The sequence below is a fragment of the Diceros bicornis genome, chromosome 4 (assembly GCF_020826845.1).
Source record: "Diceros bicornis minor isolate mBicDic1 chromosome 4, mDicBic1.mat.cur, whole genome shotgun sequence".
In the NCBI taxonomy this organism is placed as follows: domain Eukaryota; kingdom Metazoa; phylum Chordata; class Mammalia; order Perissodactyla; family Rhinocerotidae; genus Diceros; species Diceros bicornis.
Genome location: NC_080743.1, coordinates 82,360,226 through 82,383,095, shown reverse-complemented (window position 1 = coordinate 82,383,095; position 22,870 = coordinate 82,360,226). Strand labels below are relative to the sequence as shown.

The following is a 22,870-nucleotide window of genomic DNA, read 5'->3' as shown; positions in this document are numbered from 1 at the left end:
CCAAACCAGGGATAGATAAGGTCAGGAACTACACAGCCACCAGGCGAAGTGACTTCCTGTCTTGGTGGTTCTTTGTGGAACAGATGAGAGAAATAAGGTGTCAAAGTACCCGTGGAACATTTGGAGAAAATACCTAATTTTCTTCCTAACCCAAGTTAGCCAATGGATAGTCATCTTGGCCCAGTGGGCTCATTAGATCCCCATGTGCTGCTGCTGCTGCTTTGAGAGAAAAACACCTGACCTTCAGTCTTTATTTCAGATATAAGATGCCAGGTCAATATTTTCCCAAAATTCCTTAGGCTTATTATTACTGAAAAAAAATCTTACCCCCAAAATGTTTAGTAATGAATGAGTACACAAACAACATTTGGATATGAATCCCATGATGTAAGGATTTCCTGCAAAGTACCTTTAATATGTTTGCATCAGCAGCAAGCATTAGGATGTGCTAATTTTGGCACCATAAGTTATTTGTGTAGCACTACACATTAAATACCAAGTCACCCCAACCAATACTTATCCATATGAATAGAAAAACTGAACAAAAACATAGTTCTGATAAAGGCTACATTCATAAACCCAATACAGTTTAATTTTTTTCACAATCGAGGGCGGCCATTTAGGATTGTTTTGTTAATGATAAATAAAAATAGGAATTAGTTAGAAGATAAAATACTTCACATTCTTTACTGTTATATATTAAGTTTCTTGCTATATAAAATATACCCTCAAGAACTCAAAATATTTAAAATCAGTGTTTCAAATAGAAATCACCGCTATGTTACTGTTCAGCAACTCCATTCAAATAAATATCGGTACTGCATTCTCAAAACAAAAACAAAAACGTAGCCGAGGCAAAAGCTTAGAAGTCTGCATTCTGGGCATACAAAAGAAACACCTCACTCTGCATACTTTAAGACTGCCGCTCTGCTTCAGTAATTTGCATCACATCCTACTTCAACAGGTAAAGCTCTCTGCTGAGAATATAAAAAGTTATAAAAAGGCAATCATAAAAGATTAAATCTTGGTAGGCATGTCAGCTTTCTTTTAATAAAAACAAAAATAGTCATTGTCATCTAGTTAAATAAGTCTCCTTTGTTATAGAGCGTTCCAGTTATTGAAAAAGGGCCCTTAAAAAACCCAACTGCCTCTATCTTAAAACCCTACCCTTCTTGCCCCATGATACACATTTGAGGGAAGAGTCATTTAATGTGCAAACTGGCAAAACAAATGTTGTGGAGGAGAGGGGATTTCTTGAAATGATGTGCCCAATCAATTCTTGGTTTATTCTTTCACAATATCAACTTCCAAAAAGTAAAATAACCAAAGTAATCCTAAAAGTACACAAAACAGACCTTCATCTTTGCATTCCTTTCCCAATAAACACAAAAAGTATGTACAGCATGTTTAATAATATGCAATATGCAAAAGCTTTGTGTTGCTGTTAGCAACATCTATACCCACCCACCCTCCTTATTCACAAGTGTACCTCTACTAAACACAATTACATCACTAAGCCTGTTAGTTTGAAAGGGTCTTAAGTTTGTTAAAACTGGAAAATCTTTGTATAGGGGCTCCACTCATTTGACTCAAGGTTATAGACTTCCACCGTATTCAGAAATTCATTGCCATCAAATCCTCCCACTGCATAAATGGTGTTTCCTACAGTTGCAATCCCAGCATTGCTCCTTGGTGAAGTCATGTTTCCCATCATCTTCCATTCATTTCTAGTTGGATCATACATCTCCACACAACTGATGGCATGAGAACCATCAAAGCCACCACCAACAAACAGTTTTCCTAAAAGAGAAATGAGACAAAGTAATCAAGAGAGGATAAGGAAAAAAAAGCCCTAAATTTGTCTTTTGCTAAAATCTAAAATCAGTGGTTCTTAGTAGAAATGCCTGTTCATTCTGACTAAAAGTATTTATTAAATGCCTACTAATGTGGCAAACACTCTCTAGAAGCAGTGATAAAAATGGAATAGATAACAACTCATTTGCACATGGAACTCGGCCAATTTAAAGGGAAGGGTGCAGCATCTAACTTAAATGCAATTCTCACAACAATTCTGTGTGGTATTTGCTATTATTGCTGCTTCACAGATGAAGAAATGAGGCACAAAGATGTTGGAGAACTTGCCTAAAGACACAGCTAATAAGTGGCAAACCAAAATAGTTCTGTGCACTGGAAGTTTTGTATTAGTCCAGTGCATAAGAACTAAGAATCAGAAGAAGTTATAGGAAAGCAGATTTCAGATAACTAAACATTTTCTAGAGCTTTCCAAATACATAAAATGATTTTGGTACAGAAATTTCTTCTTGGAAACAGACTAAGAGTTATGACTATTTTCAAATATACATGCAGAGCAGTTAGTAGTTAAATTATTTTCAAACAGATAAAATGTTAGCATTCAATACACTGTTGGTTAGAAAAAATTTTATTACGAGTTCTCAAATTCATTATTTTCTTATCTGATTGTCACTTAACCTTCCTGTATCCAGGTATTTATAAAAGAATTGACAAGACACACTAGGCTGAAGGCTGCAGGCCAGTGGGCTCCTTGCTGGCATGTCTACTCCTACACACATGCTTTCACCAGTTGAGCCACAAGCTTACTAAGATTCTGCTTTGTTCCAAAAACAATGCTAACTAAATTCATTATTATAATTATATAATTAAATATTACGTAAATCAATAAAATGGATGTGAAAAGAAAGCTGTGTCTATATAAAACTGAGTTTAATGATTTGGAAAGACTTGTTAAAATAGTCTAAAACTTTGGCTTCAAGTTAGGTATGGAGTCGACAATTAGAAAAGACTAGATCTAGATGATCTGCACTTATTTTGTTTTACAAATCAAATTCTTTAAATTCTTGCTCTAAAGAAACAAACTCAAACTCCAAGATGGTGCATTATGAATATAGTTTATGGATGAAAATGACTTAGAACTTCATTCACTGAACCCATCAAAAGACTGATGAACTGGGGCTGGCCCTGTGGCATAGTGGTTAAGTTCACACGCTCCACTTTGGCGGCCTGGAGTTTGCAGGTTCTGATCCCAGGTGTGAACCTACATACTGCTTATCAAGCCATGCTGTGGCAGGCATCCCATGTATAAAGTAGAGGAAGATGGGCATGGATGTTAACCAAGGGCCAATCTTCCTCAGCAAAAAGAGGAGGACTGGCAACAAATGTTAGTTCAGGGCTAATCTTCCTCACCAAAAAAAAAAAAAAAAGATGAATTAATATATTACGTTCTATATCAAATACTGAATCTCTGACTAGAAAAGACAAACCACCAACGCATCAGAAAAGATGGCTCCTTCTGATTTCTTAATTATACAAGTGTATAGGTATCATTGACATTCTCTTGGAATTTCAGAACAAACTCTTGCCACTACCTACTCCTCACCTCTCCAAATCCTAACACTCACCATCAAGAACAGCTACTCCAGCTCCTCGCCTAGCCACATTCATGGGGGCAATCAAAGTCCAGGTGTTATTTTCAGCATTGTAACGTTCTACTGTGTTCAGACAATTCCAAGACTCTGCACCTCCAATTATATACAAATAACCACCAAGCTCACAGACTGCAGACTGGTGCCTACCTGTAAAATCAAGTCAAACCAAATTTATTACTATATCTCCCAAAACTCTAAGTGTGCACTACACATACTGTTGATTCAGAAGTCTTAAAAAAAAAAGAAAAAAACTTTATAAAAAATCAACTTACGTATGTTAAGAGGAGCACAGCTTGTCCACGACTTTGTTATGGGATCAAATACATCACAATTTTTCAGTCCTTTTTGACCATATGGATCAGAGCCACCAACGATGTATAATTTCCCATTCAGAGCACACACTCCTATGTGAATATAAAATAAGGTCATATATTGATAATTTAATTATCATATTCATATACTGATCACCTCAGAGGCAAAGTATTGTTACCTGCATTACAACGGTTAGTTCTCAATTCTGGAACAGGAGTCCAGTCATCTATGTTTGGATCATACATTTCTCCACAACTCAGGTCATCTGAGTGGCCATTCGATCCACCTACCACATAGAGCTGGCCCTATGCCAAAAGTGAGAGATTAGAACTTTCACCATTCTACAGTTATGAGCAAAAGCTAAATATGGGTTGCTTCTTCCTGCAACATAATGTACTTACCATGAGTACAGCCATTTGAAATCGGGCTCTTGGTGTTCTCATGGGAGCAAGAAAGGACCAATGATCTGTATGTGGATCATAGCATTCAACCGTGCGAAGACATTCCTCTCTGTTATAGCCACCTGGTAAAAGAACCATAAAGATTTGTGTTTAAAATATTAAACTGGACCGGGGTTTCTGGTCCAGAATGGTGTAAGTAATCTGCACAATGGGAAAAAGGACTTTTTATCTACAAGCTTAATAAAGCCCCATTAGTTGATGTTTTAAACTAAGTGCTTATAACAGCTGAATAACAACATTATCAGTATCAGTAAACTGCCTAGTCTTGGCTTGAAAATTAGACAATTTACCCACTTTATAGTTTTTAAGAATTAGAAACAGACATTAAAGTGAGGTTAGGCAATACAATCGTATTTACTTGTTACTTCTCTGTCTTAGAATGCGGTAAAGTGGAATGCCAAGGAAGAAGGCATATTAAACCCTCTCTTCCAAAGCTTGCATGTCACAAACAAGCGTAAATGCCCATTTAGAGGCTTAGCCAGTTGAAGGTTTCTGATAAGACATCATTCATCCTTTTGTTCTTACCTGCAGCTATGAGTTTGCCATTCATCTCTGCTGTCCCCAGACCAGACCGTGCGTACTGCATAGGAGACATGGGCTTTTCTATTAGCTCATCTGGTTGCATCTCAAAGCTTAAACTTTTAATTAGTTTTGGAGTACTTGTTGGTGAGCTCTGTGGGCTGTTTCGCCCATGAAGAAAAATTACACAGAATACACCATCCAGCACAGCCAGGCACAAGTAAGTGTTATCTGTAAGTACAAGAGTTCTATGTTTAACATGCAATTATTATTACTTTTGGTTGCTGAGTGATCCTGAATTGGACTCCAGATACCAGCTGGAACGATCCGCTACTGTTTTCCAAATTTAGTTGCTTCTGAGTTTTTTCCTCAAGTATCAATTTAAAAGTATTAAATGGTTCCACTCAAAACTCCTCTTAAAAAATAAACTGAAGATAATCTCACAAGTATAATACACTTACTTGAAGTCTTTTCCGAAGCAACGATTTTCCACTCATGCTTAGGGCTTTGTACTGTAGCATTTGGAGAAGAGAGACATCCAGTGGAACTGCTACTTATCTGCTTATGGCCATTCTCACGTGGTGGCTTTTTCTGCAAAATCAAAAGGTAGCTACAGAAACCTAGCCAAAGACCATACCTGGTGTACCCTTGTTCCTGAGCTATTCCACAACACTGAAAAAACACTTAGCATCCTTCACCTACATACGACATTTACAGCACACCTAAATTTAACGCAAACCAACACTTTCCAATTGACACAAATTACTGGCACACTTCCATCTCCACTTAATAATGAAACAACTACACCTACATAAACAGCCTGGTCAGAAAAGGCTCAATTTAAACAATTAAAAAAATATGTTGTGGATCAAGTATCAGAATACCTCAACGGAAGGCAAAAAAAAAAAAAAAGGAAAACCCCCTTCCCATAATCCACATAAGCTCACATATTCTTTATATTAAGTATAGAATCTTCCAAAAGATGTTATAAATTTAAAATACCATGAATTAACTGAGAGAATACATTTAACCACTGTCTCCATGAAACTGTCAAACCTAAATAAATCATACATACTAGTATCCTTCATACAATGCCAGCAATAAGTGAGAAGACATATATCCATCCAGTCTCTCTGAAAGTATTTTACAGGAAACAAGTGGCAAGTACAAGAAACACTTAAAAGTATATATTTTTAGGACTACCTTATAGGTATTATAGACTGGTTTTCTAGAAAAATAAAAGTACATCAAAACACACACACACAAAGTAACCAGAAATGAAACAATAATACTATAGAACCAAACATTAACAAAAGTAGAATACACAGGAACACTAAAAGAGGGAGAAATGGGCAAAGCTGCAAATTTTCAAATGATTGTAAGCGAGTTACATTGTGTTCCCATGTCTGAGTTCACTTTGATAGTTTTCTTCTTTCTTTCTTTAGCCCTTGACACTTCCAAAGGATATGATCATATGGAATTGAAGAGTCAAGCATCCTGAGAGGAACTGCCAAATGAACAGGTACCACTTCAGAACCTGGCCAAGTCTGCTCATCCACTTAGTTCGGTCCCCAGGGCCCGAGAGCCACATGGGTAGGTAAGATAGCTAATGGAAATTTCTGTTTCTAGTGAAAGCAAAAAGCCGTGTAACAACAGAAAGATTTTGGTAGCTACTTGAAGTTGTGAAAACAATATCGAAAGTTTGGTTTTGGGCTATTCAGCAAGTGTGGTCACAGCATAAGTAGGCTATTCTGATAAAAGGCAGAGAATACCATGTTAACGGTTATCATTAAATTTCATTTGACATTTTAGGCATATTAAGCACTTTATTTTTATTAGGCACTTTTCACATCATGTCTTTTAATCCAGAGAGGGCAATATTACCTATTCATTTTATAGATAAAAATATTGAAACTCAGAGAGAAGATATACATTGCCTAAGGTAATACAACTAAAATAAAGATTAGGAATTCTGAGTATGAAGCCACTCTTTTTATACTATGACATACTGTGTCCTCTGCTACTAGGAATTACAAGGTTTCCATAAAACCCCCTCCCAATCTGTGCGAAGAAGGGACCCAAAGTATCATAGATTGACGATGCTTACATTAAGAGCTTTTACTGCAGTAAGAATACTGCTCTAATGTACAGACTGTAATAGAAAATCAATATGAAAGAGAAAAGCATGAAACAATGAAGACTACCAGTGTTATATAACTAAAAAGCCTTACATAGAAATGCCAGTTAACTCCTTTATATTCCTTCTGGAACATTTTCAAACATAATCTTTTATTCTCCCTTATCTTCAAACTTTCCCATATCAACTCCTCCCACCCAGCCTACCCACTGGCCCACACTGTCTTTGCCTCTGGTTCCCCAGGCAGGAGTCTTTGGTGGCTGTTTCTTTTTCAGCCACCATCACTCCTCAAGCAAAGCGTTTCTTAACTTTAATACTCTGGAAATTATATCCACTAAAGGTTACTAAGTGGCTTCCTGCAACCAATGTAGAAGAGATACCCCAACCTTCTTTTACATGACCTCCCAGAGAATGATTTGACAGTTGACAAGTCAGTCTCCTTCAAACTTTCTCCTCCTATCTTAGCTAAGCTTTTACAACCCGATTTGATTCTAATTGTCCTCCTACCTTTCTAATGGCTTCTTCTCAGCCTCTTTTCCTATTCCTGAAGCCTAACCTGACCCCTCATCCTTTTTACTTCATGATCTCTATTCATGGCACTACCTTCCAATGAGTCACATGTCAGAATCCCGCTTACTCTGAAATTCTTCCTTTTCTTTAATTTTCCTAATCTAAATAATACTAAGGACTACTAACTCAACCTTTGTAACTACAAATGTCTAGAGTCCACCCTTTCTTCTTCATGCCCTTACATCAAGTCCTCATCACTTCTTCACCTGAACTACTGCTTGTAATAGTCTATAAACTAGTCTCACAAGCTTTAATCTTCCCTCTGTACCTTGTTATAAAAATAGAAAGGTTTAATGCCATCTTTTTGTAAAGTAAAAAAAAACACAAATCAGTTGGAATTCCACGACCCAGAGACTGCCATCTGATAGTTAACTGTTGGTCTAAAATATGATTAATAAGTGTACAGATCTTTGCTGTATGGAAATACCATAATTTAACCAATCCTATTGTTGGACTATTGCCAAGTTTTTCACTATTACTATAGTTGTGAGATACTATATCTGTTCATATCACTCTAGTCCTTTGTCTAAAATTCTTTGAAAGTTACCCACTTGTAGGATAAAGTATAAGTCCCAATCAGGTGGCATTTACCTACTTTCCCAGTCTCATAACCTGTAACTCAAGAGTATCATCCCTGCACAGGTATTCTTTGCTATCTGACACACTTCCCTCTCTGCTATGCGAACTTCTAAATCCTAAGACTGCTCAAATGGTGGTGCTCAGTGAAAGCTCCCTAGTTTCTCTCCTCTTGGCTCCACTACGCGCTCCCCTTTATGTCTTTTGTAGAGGCTCTTAAGTCTGTGCTGTTTTACCTACTCCTATAAAGTCCGACAAGTAGAAACCATCTCTTACACATTTTTGTGTCCCCATACCTAACATCATGGCCTACCACTTATCAGGCACTCAGCCTCTCCTTGGTGAAAGAGTATTTTAAAAACATGTTAACTTAAGATGTTTAGAGTTAAGAGAGAAAATATCCTAAATATTCAAAATGCAAAAACATGAACAAAGTTCTCCACTAACTCAAACCCAAAAACTTTTTGTGAAAATAACGATATTCAGCCACTGTTGCCACAGAACACCTGATAACATCACCATACAGGTCACTTCTGAGTCTATCATTTACCTTCTACGTATTAAAGGAAAACACCTCTTAAACTGGGTCAACTCAGCCTACTTTATAGTTTATCCCTCACAAATACAATGTTGGACAAACAAAAAGAATACACACTGTATGACCGTTTAAATAAATGTCAAACCTAGGCAAACGAATGTATTGCTTCAGAAGCTGGGTTAATGGTTTCCTTTGGGGGTAGTGGAGGGCAGTGACTGGGAAGGGCAAGAGGAAGGCTTCCAGGACGCCAGAAATCTTCTCTTCTGGACCCAGGTACTATTTAAACTAGTGGGTTCACTATGTCACACTTATGATTTGTGCATTTTTCTCTATGTTGTTTGTCCATAAACTAAAAAAGTTTATACCTGAGATTTTTAAAAATTGGGTCTAATAGTCATTCCTGTTGCAAACAACTATTTTTTGTGACCTAACCAAAATAACAATTTCTAAATTGCTTCATCTTATTGGCCTTTTTCTTACTACTTGTAAATCCCATTTTGTTGAGGAAAAAATCTAATGGGTTTCCTAATTTGTTATTTTCTTTAATATGACAAAAATGGTAGTAACTCTAAGAAAGATTTCCTTGTTTTCTCCCGAAAATGTTTCTGTCCAGTTATACCAATGAAATTCTTCCACTTTCCTTTTTTAAAGGAAAATTTCAGTATACTATAAAATGCTCTAATCAAATTTTAACCTGAGGTTACCTCAGATGTGCATTGTGTACCTGCACAAACTGAATGTGGTCATCATCACTGCCAAACACCTCAGCCTGTCCATCTAGTAGGTTCCCATCAAGCAGCTTGTGATCAGCTGAGTAGTACAAGGTTTGAACCTGCAAAACAGCAACAGAACACCCATGTGGCTACCGTCTCCATGGCTACTCCACTAGTATGCAGATCACACACACGCCTCAACCTCCAGTGTGCTTCTTGGGCTTCTTGACATCTTACTCTGGCAGGATCCCGAAGTAAAGAAAATACATGTCATGGTTGTAAAAATTTAAAAAACAAAAATACAGTACAAAATCTTCTAACACTGGCTGAAGAGTCCTTGGCTTGATTGGCTTGAAAGAAATCTTCCTTTTTTCATAGCTTCTATTACATAGCAATAAGAAAAAAGGCACTAGTACAATATATAGGCTCTTAAAGAATATACATATTTACAGTAAAATACTGAATGTGGTTTACACCTTTGAAGAAAAGTGGTCTGATTTGCATAAACATATTTCTGTCCTGTAGGCAATGTCAAGAAAAACAAAAAACGAATGCAAAAATTCAAACAAGCTATAGAGATACTTCCCTTAACAGATGCAAATATATGGCTAATGCATCTGATTTTCAAGTGGGAAACCATATAGAATAAACATCACCTGTTAGCCTTTTTAGAACATAACGATAACAGTCTTTTTAAAGGCCTAACAGATTTGGTAAGCCTTTAGTGAATCTGAAAGGCTTAAGTGGAATGATAAACTCAAGGTCACTGTACTGCTCCATCTGCATCTGTTTAATTCCCACCATTTCTCCATCAATTTTTTGTGTATTTTTTAAAAGTAGCCCAAACTAAGTTGAGTGACTGTATGTATGAACAACACCATTGAAAAACACAAAGCTTGAAAGATAGGAATCCTGTAAAGGAGTAAACACCATTAAATCATCATCGTTCTCTGCCCACAGCGGATTTTTCTTAGGAGAACTGGGGCAGGACTGCTGCTTCTTTACGTGTCAATACACTTGAGGTTTCTTCTTGTTTCTTCAGTCTTGGGTATCCTAGTTTTGTTAATAAACCTATGGGGAGATAAATCAACGGGGAGGAACAACCATTAGAAGCTTTTACCTACTTGTCAAATTTAAAGCAAAAACCTGTGAAGAAAAATTAAGAATCTAAGAAAATTTCAGTACCACCTCCCATTTCTAAAGCAAATTACATGCTACTTTAAAGGAAGTTAACAGCACATAATAAGCAAAGAAATAAAAAAAGAAAAGCAGAAGACCAAACTGAACAGTTCATTCAGCTCACCTGGACACCCCCCCTGTTTCTCAGCTTAGGGGTACCTATAGCAAAATTTAAATTCTTTAGGGTCATGGTTATAAAATAAAAGTGAAAGGGAATCCTTCATGTTATAGCAAAATAACTTTTAAGAATTGTTGAATCCCATTTACTTTAAAACTAACCTCTTCCATCAGCTCTTCCAGACTGTCTCCATTCTCCCAGATGCTACGCTGCACCCAGTTGATTACCTTTGTATACAATTTGCCATTGCTGGGCAAGCAAACATTATCTTCAAGCATTACCTCCAACTAGAATTGGGAAAAAACAATGACACACGAATCAGTGTTGAGCCTCTAATTCTCAGCTTAATTCTCCATTTCATAATAAAGCTGTCAGAGATGCCCAATTGCAGTCCATACGTTTACTCTAATTTGTAAGGAAACCAATAGCCAAAAAACAAAGACAGGAAACGAACTGGTAGGCAGAAAACCATTACACTGCTAAAAACAACAATTTCATTCAATTTATTGTCTTTTTCATAACCGTTACTCACTTGCTTGAAACGTGGACAAAGATTCCATGCCTGGATCTAAGTAGTATATGTCTCTTTACAGATTTTACTCCTTACCTTTAGCCGTGGAAGTTTAAGAAACTCTTCCTCTTCTGAAATTTGTAACAAATGCTCCTGAATATAAGCATCAACCTTATTCAACAAACGGGAGTCTCCCATACAACTTGCAAAATTTCGGTAAGAGATGCAGCTGGTCACATCCATTCTAGATAGTAAATAATCACCACAAACCTTGGGAAAGAAATACACGAGTGCCAACATTTACATATATTTTATTTAACAAATATTTAATACTCAAAGTGTAAGCACTATGTGAAGATATAAAGATGAATCAAAAATTACTGCTTTAACAGAACAGATTTAACAGTGGGAAGAACACATGTATACAAATAATAAACATCAAAGAATGCCATACAAATGTGTAAGCTATTTAAGGAAAGATGCCACAAACTGAAATGCTATGATAACGCATATGATATGTAGAGACAGTGTTTCCAACTAGATAATTAGATAAGGCTTCATGACGGCAATATATGAACTGGGCTCTATAGGAGAGATGATGATATTGAATGCCCGTAGGGAAGATGTAAATAATTTAGTTTGGCTGAAGCAAAAGATAAGACAATTAGGAAATAATTTTGGAAAAATAGCAACTATATTAGGGAGAAGCTGGAATGCTAACCTGAGGGATATGTGCTATAAACCCACAGGACTTTTACGTAGAGGAGTTATGTTAGAGGAGGGGCCAGGAAACTTTCTTTTTCTTTTTGCTGGGAAAGATTTGCCCTGAGCTAACATCTGTTGCCAATCTTCCCCTTTTTTTTTCCCCTTTTCCTCCCCAAAGCCCCAGTACATAGTTGTATATTCTAGTTGTAAGTCCTTCTAGTTCTTCTGTGTGAGCTGCCACCACAGCATGGCTACTGACAGACAAGTGGTGTGGTTCTACTCCCAGGAACCAAATCCGGCCCCAAAGTGGAGCACACCAAACTTTAACCACTAGGCCATCAGGGCTGGCTCAAGGAAACTTTCTTTTTCTTCTTCTTCTTCTTCTTTTTTTTTTTTTGCTGAGGCAGATTCGCCCTGAGCTAACATCTGTTGCCAATCCACCCCGTTTTTTTGCTTGAAGAAGATTAGCCATGAACTAATATCTGTGCCAGTCTTCCTCTATTTTGTATGTGGGTCGCCGCCACAGCATGGCTAATGCGCGGTGTAGGTCCATGCCTGGGATCCACACCCGTGAACCTGGGCTGCCGAAGCAGAGCATGCTGAACTTAACCACTATGCCATGGGGCTGGCCCCAAGGAAACTTTTCCTTAAAGAGGAAGACAGTAAGTATTTTAGGCTTGTGAGCCATACTGTCTCTGTCACAACTACAGTCATGTGCCACAGAACAACGTTTCAGTCAATAACAGACCACATATATGATGGTGGTCCCATAAGATTAGTACCATATAGCCTAGGTGTGTAGTAGGCTATACCATTTAGGTTTGTGGAAGTACTACTGTAGGGAAGGAAGAAATTTTCCTCTACCCTTCTAGGTTCTTCTGGCTGGTCTAAGAATTAAATTGATATGAAACAGATTAACAGGAGAAAAACAAACAAAAGTTTAATAACATGTATACATGGGAGAAACCCAGGAAAACTGAGTAACTCGCCAAAATGGCTGAAGCCCTTACCTTAAATACCATCCTCAGCTAAAGACAAAAGATGTTGGGGGTAGAGAGAGTCAGGAACTTCAAAGGAAGGAAGGCAATTCACAGGTAGGTGAGAAGGGGCAAACATTTGGAAAACAAATGTCTGGCCACACAGAAACAGAAGAACACAGAGGCGAGCCCAACAAACAGGCTTTTCTAGGTTCCTCCCTGTCTACCACCTAGTTCATGTTGTGCTAAGGCAATAGCTTACTTCCTAAGACGGGTTTTTTTAAATTCTTTTAGGCAGTTAAGGGGAAGGCAAAAAAACTTGTCTTTTGTTTCTTACGTTCACACAATGACGAAATTACATAATGATGCATGCGTTTCTCGGAACATATCCCCGTCATTAAGCAACGCATGACTGTACTCAACTCTTTCACTATGTGTGGCAAGCAGCCGTAGAGTCTATGTAAATGAAAGCTGTACTCCAATAAAACTTCATAAAAATAGGCAGCTGGCATGAGGCTTCCAGTTGACTGATCCCCATGTATTAGAGGATTAAATGCTTTTTTTCCTATGAACTATTAAGCACTTCTCAGTGGCCTTAAATTCTAGAAGGACTACTTTTAAAGAGGAACGCAGAAGTGCAGAAGAACAGAGAATTGAGGATATAAGTTATATGAACTATTGAGGAAAAGAGGAATATTTTAATTCATGCTATCAGAGACTGACACAGCCACTCTGCCACAGAAGACTATTGAAAGAGCAAGATTTTAGCTCAAATTATCTGGAAGGAAGTGTGACCTTGCTACATTATTAGAGCTAAACAGTTAAAATATCATATTCAGTTCTCTAGAGGAAAAAGGAACATTTTCAAGTTCCTGAGACTAACAAATGTCTTATGACAAATTATGCATTCTAGTCATATAAAATAAGACTCCCTAGCAACAGTACTCCTTGTATATTACTTCTGGTACTCTACCTGCTTTACTCGGTCCATTTTCAGCTTTTTTGCTGCAGAATAAACATCTTTTACTAATTCCTTATCGGCTTTCAACCTATTAAAAAAAAAAATTCTTTATCATTTATGATACCAAGGCCTCAAAACACAGATACTTAATTTAAATAGATTTAAGGAGACTTGGAATTTCCTGATGACATTCCCTAATTATATGATTTACTTCAAAGTACTTACTGAGCAGTGTATGCATAATTCAACAAGACTTCAACAGCTTCTGGATTGAGATCATCAAATTTAACATGAGAAACTCCATGAGGATCACTATCACTATTAAAGATTTCAAATAAATAGGGACTGCAGCAAGCCAGGACTGCTCTGTGTGCCAACATCTCGTGGCCACAGACCTGAAATTATAAGGAATTAAAATTAGAAGTACTGTGGATTATACTTCTCTAGCTAATTACTATATCAGATCCTTCATCTTACATTTCTAGGTAAATCATTCTTTTTGAAAGTCATTTCATGAAATGCTTCCTATGGAAAAAAAATAAGCAAATCCAAGAACTTATAGCTTTTAGTAATAAAAGATCAATTCTGTAAGTTTCCAATTAAGTTTTAAATACCTGAAGTCGAACATCACAGAACTGGCCACTTTTTCTCAGGGCGTTTAATTTGGCAACAGAGGACTCAATGAAATTTTCGTCTTCAAACATTAAATATCCGTTGGGAATCATTTTTCCTTATAAATTTGGCTAAAGGGCAGAACGAAAGCCGAGTTATTTGACTTGTGAACAGTGATTTTTATAATCACATTTTAAAGAGATATACAGTATTTTTATTTTCAATTCCATCCTAGCAACAGCACATAAAAATTTTATCAGACAAAAACATTGCTGAGACAACACTGGCACTGGATGCCTAAGTCTTTGTACCCCTGCACTTTGGTCATAAGTCTTTTTGAAGGATTCATACAGTAGTGGGCATCTCTATACTTTTGGCCAGGTTTCCATGCCTGTTAGCAGATTCATTGTAAATGAAAGAAATGTAAACCCAGCCGCCCTGACCGAACCCATACAGTGAGCAACCTAAAAGCCTGGAAGGATGTGCAGTCGTCATCATGTATAGGTTTCCTTGGATTTGGGCTGCTGTCATTCCTTTACTCACAAATGAGAAAGACTGATATATATGATGAACTTAAAATTCTGTTCTCTTTTCAAGTTTCATATATTCTATATCTTCTAAGAATACATGATACAAACTTAACATTCTTTAAAAAAATTTTCCATTTCATCTTCACCTATGAACCGACTAACAGCTACACAAAATATGGCATTAAAAAGCAGTAATAGGAGATTTCAGTTTGAAGTAACTGATTTATTTAATCTCAAAACAGTTTATAGAAAGGAAAAAAAAAAGGAGAATGTTTTTTCTACAAATGATTACTGACTTCTCTGCCTTTTAAAAAAAAGGCTGTTAGTGTACTCAGAACAGTCTTCAGAAAAACAATGTATCTTAATGCTGCACTGGGCACTGAATATTCACTTACCTACTATACTGGTGAGAAATATATTTCTGGGACGTCTTAAATAATCCAAGGACAAAGGAGTGTTAAAACTCAGCACTTCGTTGAGGTATGAAGACAGGTGGTTGAAGTGAAGGCAGAGGTGATCCCAAAACTATCAGGCTTGAAAATGATGTAATCAAGTCCTTAAAAGCTATAGACACGAATTTCTTCTGTGATAATCATGCATCATAATCTGTAACAATGACGAAGTTCAAATATTCAGAATGATCAAAGACTGTCGTTGATCTAGGCAGATCAGATCATGCAAAGTAAGTCCTTGAAGAGATTTGGGGGTAAACGGCACAAATACAGAAAATAACTAACACAAATGCATTTTTTACATAAACCTTTTTCATTTAACCTGCAACTACTCACATAAAAAAAAAAAATCCTTCCCCAGAAGTCAGGAGCTAATAACTTTTACCATTTAAGTGAGATATACAAGCACAAGATTAGATAACAAATATAAATACTGGTTAACTGTAATATTCTTGACTATTAGATTCTGACTAATATAAAAACATGTGATCTGTTTTCACCAGCCAGTAAGCAACTTTTGGGCATCAGTCCCAGACATGTATACATTGTTACAGTCAAACCAGATACACTGTTCCCCAAAATGTGTTGTTCTCTCTTCTTGGAATACCCTTAACCCAACCTCTGCCAGATGAAATCTTACCTCCACAGAGCCCCTGCCAAATCCCCCCCAGATGAGCAGTAGTTTCTCTCCATACTGAACCCTCTCTGAAAGTATTGTGTAATCTTCCAGCTGCTCTGTTTTGCATTGTGTTTCTGTGGACCTGCTTTATCTTCCACGCTTCAAGGTCTCTGAAGGCAGAGCCTCTGTCTTGTTCATCTTTGTATCCATCCCATCTCCCCCCTACCAAAACAGCTAGCCTAGAAACTGGAATATAAAAACGAGTAATTTGTTAAAATGAACTAAATAAACAAAAGGGAAAATACTGATGCCTGTGCTTTATATGATCATTTTCCTCATATATAGTAATAAACTACCAATGGAATAATTCTGGTTCAAACCAAGCCTTCAAGGTAGTCATATTGAGTCCTCCTACCTTCTCTTTCCCCCTCACTGTCACATGTCATCAACTACAAGTGTCAAATTCAGGTAGTAGGTATTTTTTTAATCACCTGAACTGCTGTCACACCACTGTCTAATTCAGGAAACTAGAACTAAATAAATTATTTGAAAGATGTACATACTTTTTAAAATTGACATCTTAAAATTACATAGATTTTCCTTATATATCAATCAAACCCATAATTCTAAATCTAACAATTATGTTAAGGTGAATAATCATTTAACCCAGGACCCACTGAAGGCTGGTCCAGTTCTACTTCAACAAACAGTTAAGTTCAACATGTGCACAGTTTGAAAGAAAGCTGGATCCCATATACCCTAACTGGTTTCTCCGTAACTTAGGTTTTATTTCAAGGAAACCTGAGTATTCTGACTCAGGTTGGGACTGTTGTCAACGTTTACCCCTGCTACAAAACAGTATCATACCATTATGTAATATTGATTTCCTGTGCTCTACACTTGCATCTAGATTAGATAATTCAGCTTTTCTTAAGAAACCAGTTCTAACAAAACAAACGTTTTCGAAGTAACACACAATTCTATGTACACAGAGAGAACACACTATCCTCAAGAAATCTTCGTACATTTCAACCAAGACCCAGTTCAAATTAAGAAAATCTTTGTATATATGGTGTATACAGGGGTGGACAATCCAAAGGCACAGCTGGTAACTCTTCACTTCAGTTTCAGAAGCTGCTCTTAAAACAAGGATGAAAGGAGGGGAACCCTCCATGCAAATTATGTTGCTATAATTAAAATGTATCCTTTGAAAAACCCAAAACATTATGATATGCAGATTTATAAATATTTTAAACTTTGAACAGTTTTATTCAGCATTTATTTGTAAACTAGCTTTGATCTAACCAAGAATAAAAATGGCATCTATTTATATTTGATAAATCGGAAGTTCTACCTTATACTTATTTTGGAAAAAAAATAACAACAGATGATTAAAATCACTTCAGTCCTCCGGGAAAAAACATTGGAGAATTTTTGGAGCAACTCATGGCATACAAATTTGTACAAAATTATTAGTTTTGCCATAGAGTGAGTTCTACCACATTTAGTACTTGATGATTTTCAGTACATCGAGGTCTGAACCTCAATGAACCTCATCTCTTTCACGTCTACACATCAGTACAACTCTACTTGATTTTAAAAGCTAGCCCAAGTCCACTGACATTTAAGTTAATGCAGTGAACTTACTTTATTCAATTACTGTCCTCATATACTATATGTCCCTACTCTCAACCACCCCCTCAAGTAGAAGGAGGCCATATCAACTCCTGTGAAAGTTCACATTCACTTTCACTAAAGTAAGCTTGGGCAAATTGAGAGGTTTAAACTATTCCAAAAATTCACAGAAGATCTTAGTTTGGTCTATGAAACTCAAGCTCAATAACTGGTAGAATAAAAATGTGAGAAGAATTTTTTCCTCTGAAAAGCCAAACCAAAAGCCCCAACATCCCAGAGTTATATAAGAGTTTAAAACTTGGAATCTTTTTGTTTGATATTTAAAATATACATTCGACTAATCCACTTTTAAAATTAAAACTTAAGTCAAATATAATATATTCTGGTAAATATACTTCAGTTCCTTAATATGGCTGGTGAAAGGAAAGAGAGCCAGAAGACTCATAAATGAGTAATCAAACTGCTTTAGCAACATCCAGAAGTTCACACGTTACCACAGCGCCTAAAAAGATTAGCTTAATGGAAATACAATTCAACAGGTCTTATCAAAAAGAGTTGTAAAAAAGGTAGGCACAATATGGCCTCCTCCAAAATTCTTCTCGGGCCTTCAGTAAGAGCAAGATAAAATATTATCATCAAACTTGCAAAGCATCGTTAAAACCTCAAGGCAAATTACAAATATTTAGGCTTCAAGGCAATCTTTCGAGGGCAGCCAACTCACACAAAATAGTAGTCAACTCCATTTTTAAAGGACAGACTTTATAATAATGCAAAGTAAATCAATGAATCTTTTTAAAACCAGAAGTTATAGATTCCCAACGTCACCTCTGAAACGACTATCACCATTCATCTATATCAAAACTCACCAGACTCACTCCTCCACGAGTTTAATCTCATTGCTCTGTAATTCTTTCATCCCACAAACATTTACCGCACCAGACATATGGCAGGCACAATTTGGAATGAGATGCTCATAACACAATGTTGTGTTAACTCCATTCCCCAGCCTTGAATGCAGACCAATGAGAAAGACAGATAAACCAAGCAGTGAAAATAGCCCAAACAAAAGGGGAAAAAGGTATGACAGCGCACATATTCCAGAAAGGGCAGCTATTTCTGTTTCAATAGATTGTAGTTTGCAGGATGCATATGGTAAATAGTGGGAAAGGAAGTAAGAGAGATCAATGCTAAGGTTTAAACAATGCTGGAGTGCAAAAAAGGATTTTAGCAAGGAGAAGCATAGGACACTCTAGCAGAAATGTAGGGGATGGTCTGAAGGAATAGGTAAAACATGGAAGCAGGGAAATCAAGTAGAGATATATATACCCTTGCTTATCCTAACTAAGGCAGTAAGGACATTTTAGTTTGAATATGTGACATCATTATCAAAATCAATATCAAAATTAGAATTCCAAAAAGCCTAAGGGTCATTTTTAGTTTGCTGCACACTGAAAGTTAGGAAAAAAGGACCAGAAGAATTTGCTTTGGAATATTATAATGTTGAGGTGCCTGTTGGGGCAAAGCGTAAGAATACTCATCTAGGTGTAGGTTTAGAAATCATTTACAAGGTCGTAATTAAAGTTTACGAGTGAAGATAAGCATGTATTTTCTGTGGTTCTAACAAAACCCCAGAAGTCACTCCCTTATTCATAATTCCTCCATCTACACTCTCTAGCACAACAAGGTGGGAGGATCCCCAAACTAAGAATTCCTTCTGTAGATCTGACTATATAATCATACTGTTGAAAAGTCAATGAAATGATTTTTAAGAGTACTTCATCTTAGTATCAATGACTGACATTTCTCTAACAGGAAAACATTTTACATTAAAAAAACCCTTATTTGCTAAACCGCATTCAATTGTCACCTAAAATATCCTTCAAGCAAGAAACACAAAACCCCACTCCAAAGTAAGTAGCCAAAAAGACAGTAATTTACAACTAAAACCAAAACCTGAATGCTTTGAGTTGGCGGAGAAATTAGAAAAACAGAACTACAAATTAAGATAAATTAAGAAAATAATACCTATTAATTAACTATAGAGATTTCATCTATTAGGAAAAAACAGAGGAAAACCATTCTGGGTCTCTTTTTGGTCAGTGGATCTAGTCCGGTTTTACTTTCAGCTACCAAATTACAGACATTTGATAAGTAGCCTACCAGCTGGCATTAAATGATACTATTCTCAATCCAATTTTGAGCCAGTGTTTGCCTCACCTCCAGATACACAAATACAACCGCTCCTTCAGCATCTTTAAGACAGAGGTTTCAGCAGGATTATGCTTAAAGCTATTCATTAGTATTCTGTTATCCTTAAATCAACCCCCGGTGCTAGAATTACTAAAAGAAAATATGGCCTCTGGTAATCTAGTCCATGCTGTACTTGTTCAACTGTTACGAGTAGTACTAGGCTTTCAGAGCTGTTATTTACTACTAGACAGAAGATCACCACACACGAGTCCTGAAAGAACAGCTTGATGTCAGGGTGTTATCTTCCATCACTGACAACAGACATCAGGAAACAGAAATGCGCCCTTTAGTCATCTGATTTCTGCTTGCTACAGTTTCTGAAACGTCAGCTGTCTCAGACAATAGATCTGTCTACTACGTATTGGGGAAAAGTAAATCTATTTCTAAAGTATTTGTGGTTCAAGTTTACCTACGTTCAATCTTCAATCAGATACTGCCTGAAACCTTCCTACCTTAAAGGGTTTATAACCAGAGACCCTTTGCAAGATACGAAGGACAGAAAAAGAGCAAACCTCTCCGCCGATTTCTTTTGTTAAAAAAAATAAGTGGCGAGCGCCCTAGATTTGACTGTCTGGAGAGCCCTGCAGCCCCAGGCCTTTCTCCCCGCGCTGGCGCTGGCGGGCCGGCGCCCACTCCGAAGGCTGGGAGGCTAGGCGCCCGGCGCCCGCACACCCCCGCCCGGGATTGGCCCGCCCCGCAGTCATTCAGCGCCGACACGTCAGGACAGCCGCTCCCTCCCTCCTCCCGCCCCTTTCTCCGCGCGCTTGGCAAGAAAAGCGGGCAACGTGGAGCGGGAACAAAGGACCCTGCGGCCCACGGCGATCAGGGACGCGGTGCTGCCCCGCTCCAGGCCCGCGGCACCGATGCGGCCCGGGGCTGGCTCCCCGCCCACACGCGCCCGGGTCCTGGGAGGTCTCTCGGACGGGAGTCCAGACCCCGGGCAGACCAACATATTAGGCGTCGGTTCCTGACAGCGGGAACGGAGATTCCCGCGCCCTCCTTCCGGCAGGTCGCCCCCGCCCCGGGGCGCCTGACCCTGGCCCCCGAGGACCCCTCTAGCAAAAACTTCTCGTTCTTCCCGCCTTGCTTCCCCTTCCCTAGCGGAGAGAGGGGAGGCGAACCCCAGCGCTCTCCGAGGCGACTGGCACGCGCCCTCGGCCGCCAAGGCGACCTGGCAACCATGGCAGCACCGAGAGCGCGGGGCCCGCGCAGCGCCGGCTCCTCGTCCCCAGAGAGCGGCGGCGGCGGCGGCTCGGGGCGCCCTCCCCCCGGGACCAGCGCTCCACGCCTCCCACCGTCTCCCCCGCCGCCCGCCCGCCATTCCTCAGCTCGAACCAGCGCGGAGTACCTGGTTCATCTCTGAAGAGATGGAAAAACTCATCTCTGGAGCTTCGACGGGGAGAAGGAAGCGGGCGGGAATCGGCCCAACGAAAAGCGTCTCGAGGCCGCGGAGTGGGGGAGCGACCGAGCGGGAGGACTAGCGGTCAGCCCGCGGAGGCTGCGGGGAGGTGGGAGCGCCACCGAGGGTTCGCGGGGACTCGCTCACTCGCTCGCCGGCGCAGCCGCGCCAAAGCAGCAGGCGGAGAAACTGACCAGCAGCCGGCAGCCACCGACCTCCACGCGCGTCCCGGAGACACTGCCACTGCCGCCGCCGCCGCCGCCGCCTGCTCGCGCCGCACCCCCTCGCACGTCACCACGTGCGCTGCCGCCGTCGCCGCCGCCGCCAGCGCCTCCCGGGCGCTTCCGGCTCGAATCCGTCCGCGAATCACAGGCGAGGACCAGAAAGCGGTCGCTCGTAGCCCCGCCCCCGCTCGCCGCCCCGCCCTCCTCTCGCCTCGCCCAGCCCCGCCTTTCTCCTTCGCCTTCTCCGGTTCATTCCTGCGCTGCTCAACTAGGTCAACGCAAGGTGATCTCGGGGACAGAGGCAGTGCTCCGAGCGCGCCACCTTTTACGTGTCACGCCGTCGTCCTTCCTTCCCTCGCCCCGCACCCTCACCTCGCCCTTTCGGACTGCCCGGGAACTGGTTCCTTCCAGCCGCCCTCACCTGTTCTGCCTCCCCCTGGAGGCATAATAGCCAGAGAGATCAGTCGTGGGAGATTAGGTTTCTAGGCGTGCAGCTTACTTCTAGGCAACCGCCCTAGACCGGAGCTGGCCGCAGCGGACCTCAGAGTCTGTGGTTGGCCGCCGGCCCTTACCTTTGTTGGAGGGCGGGCGTGCGCGGGGCGGAGGCGCGGAGATGCTGAGGAACAAGAGGGGCGCGCTGAGAGGAGGGGTGAGGATTCAATAACTTGGAAAAAACCGTTGGAGAGGTCAGAGAAGGCATAGTTTTATATTGGTGTTGCTATAAAAACCTGTTTACTACTACTTCTCGTATCCCGGATTTCTGTTTTGTCTGAGTGCAGGTCTCCTCACGGAGCCGCTGAGTCAGTTCATTGCTGGTCTTGCCCTCTTTTGGAAAAAGAAAACAGCCTTGAGAATGGGTAGCCCCTATCCAAACCTCGTGGGGCCTTATAGACCAGATGCCAAACTTAATTGTCCACCCCACCACCTTGCCCCCAGCAGCCAAACCTGTTTGGGGGAAGCGTGATGTATGCTGGGCTCTGACAGCGAATTCATATGACTCTGAAGGGCACACTGCAAAGTGAGGGGATTTACTGAGGTAAAATTGTTTAGAGTTTGGCAAAGGCTTCCGGGTTAATGTCCTGTTAGCTTATCCTGATTTGGGAAGGGCACTTAAGCAGTCTAGGCCTAACCTTGTTTGTCTTTGATCACTCAGCTTACTTGGTAGGTGTTCTCTGTCATGCTTCCTAGCGTTCTTTATCATTAACTAGTCGGTTATGCTTATGGGAGCAGGAGGAATAAATGTTGGGGCCCTTCATCTGCAATAGAAGCTTTACAATTTTTGTTCTAAAATCTTGAGGCAAGGAGACTTGATTCCTTTTTTTTTTTTTTCCAGTTTAAGTGTGGGAGGAAACAGGAACTAGGGTATCTGTTAGTATGATTCTTATATGTTTCTTAAGAAAAAGACTGA

The 22,870-nt window shown here is 39.5% G+C and overlaps 1 protein-coding gene across 2 annotated transcripts; it reads right to left on the bottom strand.

Moving 5' to 3' along the window:
* Window positions 1–1,250: 1,250 nt before the first annotated feature.
* On the bottom strand, window positions 1,251–21,451 carry IVNS1ABP (influenza virus NS1A binding protein). 2 transcript variants are annotated; one of them, XM_058539869.1, is made up of 15 exons: window positions 21,433–21,451; window positions 15,279–15,489; window positions 14,356–14,484; window positions 13,967–14,136; window positions 13,754–13,829; window positions 11,195–11,368; window positions 10,749–10,874; window positions 9,302–9,409; window positions 5,218–5,347; window positions 4,763–4,987; window positions 4,178–4,299; window positions 3,955–4,081; window positions 3,737–3,868; window positions 3,438–3,611; window positions 1,251–1,800 (listed from the first exon to the last, which is right to left on the bottom strand). In XM_058539869.1, the coding sequence occupies exons 3-15, from the start codon at window positions 14,464–14,466 to the stop codon at window positions 1,547–1,549; spliced, it is 1,929 nt and encodes a 642-aa protein (XP_058395852.1). In that variant the 5' UTR covers window positions 14,467–14,484; window positions 15,279–15,489; window positions 21,433–21,451; the 3' UTR covers window positions 1,251–1,546. The 2 variants fall into 2 exon arrangements, with proteins under 2 accessions (XP_058395852.1, XP_058395853.1); XM_058539870.1 differs by lacking the exon at window positions 21,433–21,451 and adding an exon at window positions 21,188–21,276.
* Window positions 21,452–22,870: the final 1,419 nt, after the last annotated feature.

What these genes read in the sequence shown, in the direction of transcription:
- IVNS1ABP (XM_058539869.1), bottom strand. Translation starts at nt 14,466, where the DNA reads ATGATTCCCAACGGATATTTAATGTTTGAAGACGAAAATTTCATTGAG. An exon ending in TGCTTCGGAAAAGACTTCAA is followed by an intron (nt 4,988 to 5,217) that starts GTAAGTGTATTA and finishes TTGTACTTACAG; the next exon opens with ATAACACTTACTTGTGCCTG. An exon ending in TTCAAATGGCTGTACTCATG is followed by an intron (nt 4,082 to 4,177) that starts GTAAGTACATTA and finishes CTTTTGGCATAG; the next exon opens with GGCCAGCTCTATGTGGTAGG.